This window comes from Physella acuta, unplaced genomic scaffold (assembly GCF_028476545.2).
Source record: "Physella acuta isolate Inbredline_101_S28 unplaced genomic scaffold, ASM2847654v3 ptg001480l, whole genome shotgun sequence".
In the NCBI taxonomy this organism is placed as follows: Eukaryota; Metazoa; Mollusca; class Gastropoda; family Physidae; genus Physella; species Physella acuta.
In genome coordinates this window covers 123,511-132,500 of record NW_026732995.1, presented here as the reverse complement: position 1 = coordinate 132,500, position 8,990 = coordinate 123,511, and the positions used below count along the sequence as shown (strand labels likewise).

The 8,990-nt window shown below is 34.1% G+C and overlaps 1 protein-coding gene across 1 annotated transcript in view; it reads left to right on the top strand.

The window, feature by feature from the left end:
- The window catches only part of LOC131928247 (phospholipid-transporting ATPase ABCA1), a 64,950-nt gene extending 58,852 nt beyond the window's left edge, over nucleotides 1-6,098 (top strand). The window contains exons 51-52 of the mRNA XM_059284209.1: nucleotides 1,420-1,549; nucleotides 4,901-6,098. Coding sequence (XP_059140192.1) covers nucleotides 1,420-1,549; nucleotides 4,901-5,058 — 288 coding nt within the window. The 3' untranslated portion in view covers nucleotides 5,059-6,098. The remainder of the gene's footprint in view (nucleotides 1-1,419; nucleotides 1,550-4,900) is intronic.
- Nucleotides 6,099-8,990: the final 2,892 nt, after the last annotated feature.

Genomic DNA, 8,990 nt, shown 5'->3' with positions numbered 1-8,990 from the left:
TGTCTATATATATACGTGTGTGTCTATTTATATACGTGTGTGTCTATATATATATATACGTGTGTGTCTATATATATATACGTGTGTGTCTATATATATATATACGTGTGTGTCTATATATATACGTGTGTGTGTCTATATATACGTGTGTGTGTCTATATATATATACGTGTGTGTCTATATATATACGTGTGTGTCTATATATATATACGTGTGTGTCTATATATATATACGTGTGTGTCTATATATATACGTGTGTGTCTATATATATATACGTGTGTGTCTATATATATACGTGTGTGTCTATATATATACGTGTGTGTCTATATATATACGTGTGTGTCTATATATATATACTTGTGTGTCTATATATATACGTGTGTGTCTATATATATACATGTGTGTCTATATATATATATATACGTGTGTGTCTATATATATATGTGTGTGTCTATATATATATACATGTGTGTCTATATATATATACGTGTGTGTCTATATATATACGTGTGTGTCTATATATATACGTGTGTGTCTATATATATACGTGTGTGTCTATATATATATACGTGTGTGTCTATATATATACATGTGTGTCTATATATATACATGTGTGTCTATATATATACATGTGTGTCTATATATATATATATACGTGTGTGTCTATATATATATATATACGTGTGTGTCTATATATATATATATACGTGTGTGTCTATATATATATATACGTGTGTGTCTATATATATATATATTTGTGTGTGTCTATATATATATACGTGTGTGTCTATATATATATATATATATATATATATACGTGTGTGTCTATATATATATATACGTGTGTGTCTATATATATGTATGTGTGTGTCTATATATATGTACATGTGTGTCTATATATATGTACGTGTGTGTCTATATATATATATGTACGCGTGTGTCTATATATATGTACGTGTGTGTCTATATATATGTACATGTGTGTCTATATATATGTACGTGTGTGTCTATGTATGTACGTGTGTGTCTATGTATGTACGTGTGTGTCTATGTATGTACGTGTGTGTCTATGTATGTACGTGTGTGTCTGTATATACGTGTGTGTGTCTGTATATACGTGTGTGTGTGTATATATATGTGTGTGTGTGTATATACGTGTGTGTGTGTGTGTGTATATATATATGTGTGTGTGTATTTAAATGTGTGTGTGTGTATATATATATATGTATATGTATATATATATATATATATATATATATATATATATATATATATATATATATATATATATATATATATATATATATATATATATATATATATATATAGTGTCTGTGTGTATATATATATATTATTGTGCTTTCAACTGGTCCTTTAAACATTAAACTCACAATTTTGTTACCAAACTTTCTATTTTAGGTGTTTATTAACTTTGCAAGGAAACAGACAGATTTAACTGATGAAGAGTTGACAGAAAATAAAATCAAAGATGTAGATGATCTCAGCAGTGATTCTGAAGGTGATAACCTCAGTTCCATTTTTAATACAGGTAAGTGTTACGACTTGGGTTGTAGTACCTTACCAACTGTGAGAAGTATCAGCCTCACTATCACTTGACTTTTTGTTCACATCTAGAGACAATTACACAGGGCACATGTTCACATCTAGAGATAATCTCCTAGGGAACATGTTCACATCTAGAGACAATCACACAGGACACATGTTGATATCTAGAGACAATCACCCAGGGCACTTGTTGATATCTAGAGATAATCACCCAGGGCACATGTTCACATCTAGAGATAATCTCCTAGGGAACATGTTCACATCTAGAGACAATCACACAGGACACATGTTGATATCTAGAGACAATCACCCAGGGCACTTGTTGATATCTAGAGATAATCACCCAGGGCACATGTTCACATCTAGAGATAATCACCCAGGGCACATGTTCACATCTAGAGACAATCACACAGGGCACATGTTGATATCTAGAGACAATCACCCAGGGCACTTGTTGATATCTAGAGATAATCACCCAGGGCACATGTTCACATCTAGAGACAATCACCCAGGGCACATGTTGATATCTAGAGACAATCACCCAGGGCACATGTTCACATCTAGAGATAATCACCCAGGGCACTTGTTGATATCTAGAGACAATCACCCAGGGCACATGTTCACATCTAGAGACAATCTCCTAGGGCACATGTTGATATCTAGAGATAATCACCCAGCACACATGTTCACATCTAGAGACAATCACCCAGGGCACATGTTCACATCTAGAGACAATCACCCAGGGCACTTGTTGATATCTAGAGACAATCACCCAGGGCACATGTTCACATCTAGAGACAATCACCCAGGGCACTTGTTGATATCTAGAGACAATCACACAGGGCACATGTTCACATCTAGAGATAATCACCCAGGGCACATGTTCACATCTAGAGACAATCACCCAGGGCACATGTTCACATCTAGAGACAATCACCCAGGGCACTTGTTGATATCTAGAGATAATCACCCAGGGCACATGTTCACATCTAGAGATAATCACCCAGGGCACATGTTCACATCTAGAGACAATCACCCAGAGCACATGTTCACATCTAGAGACAATCACCCAGGGCACTTGTTGATATCTAGAGACAATCACACAGGGCACATGTTCACATCTAGAGATAATCACCCAGGGCACATGTTGATATCTAGAGATAATCACCCAGGACACATGTTCACATCTAGAGACAATCACCCAGGGCACTTGTTGATATCTAGAGACAATCACCCAGGGCACATGTTCACATCTAGAGACAATCTCCTAGGGCACATGTTGATATCTAGAGATAATCACCCAGCACACATGTTCACATCTAGAGACAATCACCCAGGGCACTTGTTGATATCTAGAGACAATCACCCAGGGCACATGTTCACATCTAGAGACAATCTCCTAGGGCACATGTTGATATCTAGAGATAATCACCCAGCACACATGTTCACATCTAGAGATAATCACCCAGGGCACATGTTCACATCTAGAGACAATCACCCAGGGCACTTGTTGATATCTAGAGATAATCACCCAGGACACATGTTCACATCTAGAGATAATCACCCAGGGCACATGTTCACATCTAGAGACAATCACCCAGGGCACATGTTCACATCTAGAGACAATCACCCAGGGCACTTGTTGATATCTAGAGACAATCACCCAGGGCACATGTTCACATCTAGAGATAATCACCTAAGGCACATGTTGATATCTAGAGATAATCACCCAGGACACATGTTCACATCTAGAGATAATCACCCAGGGCACATGTTCACATCTAGAGACAATCACCCAGGGCACATGTTCACATCTAGAGACAATCACCCAGGGCACTTGTTGATATCTAGAGATAATCACCCAGGGCACATGTTCACATCTAGAGACAATCACCCAGGGCACTTGTTGATATCTAGAGATAATCACCCAGGGCACATGTTCACATCTAGAGACAATCACCCAGGGCACTTGTTGATATCTAGAGACAATCACCCAGGGCACATGTTCACATCTAGAGACAATCTCCTAGGGCACATGTTGATATCTAGAGATAATCACCCAGCACACATGTTCACATCTAGAGATAATCACCCAGGGCACATGTTCACATCTAGGGACAATCACCCACGGCACTTGTTGATATCTAGAAACAATCACCCAGGGCACATGTTCACATCTAGAGACAATCACCCAGGGCACTTGTTGATATCTAGAGATAATCACCCAGGGCACATGTTCACATCTAGAGACAATCACCCAGGGCACTTGTTGATATCTAGAGACAATCACCCAGGGCACATGTTCACATCTAGAGACAATCTCCTAGGGCACATGTTGATATCTAGAGATAATCACCCAGCACACATGTTCACATCTAGAGATAATCACCCAGGGCACATGTTCACATCTAGGGACAATCACCCACGGCACTTGTTGATATCTAGAAACAATCACCCAGGGCACATGTTCACATCTAGAGACTATCACCCAGGGCACTTGTTGATATCTAGAGATAATCACCTAGGGCACATGTTCACATCTAGAGATAATCACCCAGGGCACATGTTGATATCTAGAGATAATCACCCAGGACACATGTTCACATCTAGAGATAATCACCCAGGGCACATGTTCACATCTAGAGACAATCACCCAGGGCACTTGTTGATATCTAGAGATAATCACCCAGGGCACATGTTCACATCTAGAGATAATCACCCAGGGCACTTGTTGATATCTAGAGATAATCACCCAGGGCACATGTTCACATCTAGAGATAATCACCCAGGGCACATGTTCACATCTAGAGACAATCACCCAGGGCACTTGTTGATATCTAGAGACAATCACCCAGGGCACATGTTCACATCTAGAGACAATCACCCAGGGCACTTGTTGATATCTAGAGACAATCACCCAGGGCACATGTTCACATCTAGAGACAATCACCCAGGACACATGTTCACATCTAGATGACAAAATGAAGACAAACTAAAACTTCTTTGCTGTTTTCTATTAACCACAAACATTAACTTACTTACCTCAAAAGCATGCAAACATACACAAAAGTCTTTTGCTTAGCAATTACAATAACAACACATAGTTTAGCTCATATTAGTAAATTTAAAGATAAGGTTGCAACTTGTGTATTACAAAAATTATCACACATCCTGAAGATCTATAATCAGTTAATCACTAAAATTGCTAATGCTCACAGATGTGGGATTCAGAGACAATCTAGTAAGGAATGTTTTAATTTACTAGGTGTTTCAAAGTATTTTGAAATGTTTACATTTGAAACTAACAAATTGTCACTCACAAATTTAACAACAGATTCAGTATCAACTGGCCTGCCGTCTGAGTTTGATGAAGAAAGTTTATCAGGTAGTACTGCTGCTCTTGTTAAGCCAGAAAGTGCCAGAAGTTCTGCAACTAATCTTAACAGAATGGCTGTTCATAACACAGGAATCTCAAACATATCCATTTCTTAAGTTTTCCAAAGCTTGTTTTCTAAAATAAAATAAACAGTCTTTCAGTACTATTATTTTATCTAACAATATTTATTTTTATTTTCTGTTAAAATTTTAAATAACACTTTTGTTTTGTTGAAACTGTAAATAAAATGTTTTTCTATGTTTAAATTGTGCATTGAAATGGTCCTAGCAAAGATTTCTTTACAGCTTTATGTTAAAATTTTGAATATCTCCCTAGATTTGTTCACAATTGTTATATAAATAATATAATCTATGACGATAACATATTTAAATCAGCACAGTATCAATACTTGTTGTGTAATTTATAATTTGATTTAGTTGACTTTTATTTACAAATAGCTGTTGATGGTTTTTCTTGTTTGAACCAATTTTTTAAACAGTTAATTTTAAATTTAGTTGAATTTTTTCATTTTATCATTAAAACAAAAAAAATATTTCAATTTAAACAAGAAAACAATTACATGAAGTCCTAATCACTTTTGCTCATTGTTTTATGTAGTAGTCAATGAACTTTTCTATTTAAGGGGACATACATAGCAAAATATCTATATATATAATTCTCTTCATGGAGACCATAGAAAACACCACGCAGCTTAGCCACCACCCTCATCCCCACCTGTCAGGTGAGCTGTGGTTCACCCCGAATGTTTACAATCGTAGAGCTGGGTTAGTGACGGCTATTAGGGGCAGATAATTTAGTATTAAACAATTTGAAACGAAGGGAGGTAACAATTCCTGATTGATCTTTTCTTTGTCTATAAACGGCTGCTTTCACTGGGCGGGAGGGGGGGGGGGGTAGTGTTGAATTCACAAATTAGGAATTGCTGATAAGCAGAAAATAAAACAACTAGATGGCATCGTATTCTACTTTGCGGGTCAGCTCATATATAATTTCCGTAATTACGCATTTCTTGCATTTTAGGATACTTTGTCAATTTTTTTATTAAGAAAAGAATAATTTTAATAAGAAAATTTTGTTTTATATGTTTAAATTACAATTTTATGACACAATTAATTAAAAAATATTTTTTTCCCTATCACAGATCTTACTTATTCATCTACAAAATGTTCATGATATGGTTTTCTCATGTGTTTATTAATCATATTTTCTGTTATCTTATAAACAACCAAGCTTTTAGTTACAAATTACACAACAACGATATTTTCGAGACCATCTTATTGTTACATTTTGCTGTTTTTCCCATTTAATAATACAATTCCCACCGTATTTTCAGTATTTGTTCTTCGTGTTATAATAAAATGCTTGTCATGAGGGAATTATGATGGTTTTGATGGTAAAAAGGTATTTGAAAAAAAAATGCAAATTTTAAAATTTACACACACCAAAAAGAGTGCAATTTAAATTTCATATCTTGTAGAAATCCAACCAATAGCTCAATCAAAAGTTGGCTTGACAAAAGTTTTAATATATACATAAAATAAGCAATGTAAGATAGAAATAAGTGCACAAATAAAAAAATCTGTAGCTTTTTACAAAGTATCAATACAAGATGGCTAGGTTTTTTTGTGTTTCCATGACAACCAAAATTTTTTTTAAACCCCATTTCGCTGTTCAATACTTAGTTTTATGTGCCAAACATGGTGAAAGCAGTCAAAAGGCTTAAGATCTTAAATTGTAAAAAAAACATGTATAACCCATTTAAAAATGCAAATCAGCTTGTACACTTTAAAATGGTTTTTGATTATATAAATAAATTCTTTAAGAATAAATCAAGATATCTTCATTTACAATTATTTTTTATATAAATTATACACATTATTTTGCACTTTTATTTAAATATTTAAAAGCTAATAATGATAATTGTTTTGTCCATTTTTCATAACTTGGTACATTTTTACATCTTACTAAGCACACTCTAAAACTTTAAAGTAGCCTACAAGGCTATGAAAATGTACAGCTAATACATCTAAACAAATTTTTTAAACAGTTTGTGGTATAATGAAACTGCAATTTTATAAGTGTTTTAAAATATTCTTATTTATATGTAGAAAATCAGTTAAGAAACATGTGATCCCAACAATTACCAGTAATACAATACGCCTACATTTTTTATTTGTTTAAATAATAAAAAATGTAAATTTAATATCATTATTGTTTTCTAATTTATTACAGCTTTTTCTGGCTATATAGGTGTATATATATATATATATATATATATATATATATATATATATATATATATATATATATATATATACAGGAACTAATACGAGTATATATATATTTTATATTTTTTTCATTTATTTTCTTTTTGGTCTACCCTCAGTAGGCAGCAATAGTGTTTTATTAATACTTATAGACTTAGATAAGTAGTTCATTTCTTATTAATATATATTTATTATGAGGGACAGTGTTGTTGAATGGTAGAAGGGTTGACTGCCACCTGAAAGTCTTAAATTTGAACCTCTCAGGTTTGATTCCCCCTGACATCCTTGAGACCACCCAACTCTAATTCTAATAGGTACCTGGCTTTTGTTAGGGAAAGTTACGGGGGCCTGGCATAGTTCAGACCACACTATCTATTCATATGCCTTAGTTATTGGAACACACACTATGTGAACATTCATCAATCTTATGAACAGCTTATGGAGTATAGGGAAACATCTACATCGCTCCATTTTCCTCTCTTCAAGTGATTCCTCCAAGCTGGTCCATGATATTCCTTCAAGATAAATCCATGCCGACTGTTTGTGTTTTAGTTGACAATTGATCTTTCCTCTCAAGTGATGTTGTTTGTTGGTTTGTGCAAGGTGTCTCAACCCATCCCCCATATTTGTAGGGTTATGTCCAGGTTTTCCTCCAATAATTTGTTGATGGTGATCTCCTTAGGCCATCTTAATTATGCAATGTAGTCATCCATTTACTCAATTACTTATTCCTGTATTTTATTGTGAGAGGTTTCTAACAGCAAGCATTTGTTTTGATAAAATAAATGTGTTCTAAGTTACTAATTTGCAGAAAATTTAAAACAAGTTCCACTGCAAAAAAAAAAAAAAAAATCATACCCATCCAACTGAAACAATGAATTTAAAACTTTCATGTTAAAAAACCTAAGGTCAATTTTTGTAATGACAAATCGCAAGTTTACTTCTCGCCGTCTGTAAATCTGCTGTTTGCATTATTCCTGCTGGATATGCACGTCAACCACCCACAGATCTTACTTTGAGTAGTAACTTATTCATGAGTGTTGCCTTTGTTTGAGCCATCCATCTTCTATACTGGAGGCCTATTATCTAAGTGTGTCCCTTAGAATACAATTTTACTTATCTCTAATATGTCTTACAAAGGAATATTCTACAGATTCTCATATTTTAGGCTGATTGTGTTAAAAACTATATGAAAATATATGGCGGAGGGGAGGAAGCTGAATAAATGTACCAGAAAACAAACACATTTACATGCATCTTCAAGTGTGTTAGTATGAGTACAGATTGTCAGCATGTACAGATGTACTTAACAAGCATATACTTAGAGTTAGATACCTCGGGTAAATTTAGTTAAAATAAAAAAATACTGAGGGTAAAAATAAAACTGCCCCCAAAGCTGCATAACCAAACTTCAGAAAAAGAATAACCACATGTGTTTGTTTTTTACAGTCAGATTGATGGCATTTGAAAATGGTAATACTCTATGAATATTGTTTTTTAAAATTACAAGTAAAGAGGTGAGCAATACAGTGATCTAACCCATACCTTACTATCATGTTTTACTATCATCTGTAAAAAAAAAAAACCACCACAAAAAGCAATATCTATAACAAAACTGCAATAATCTGACAGGCAAGTACATTGATTTAATTGAAAATTTAAAATTACTTAAACTTAAAACGCTCTAGCTACCACTGTTAATTACAATTATTCAAAGCGATTTTTATAACTCCACTTTTTCTATGGTTTGATATTTTAGC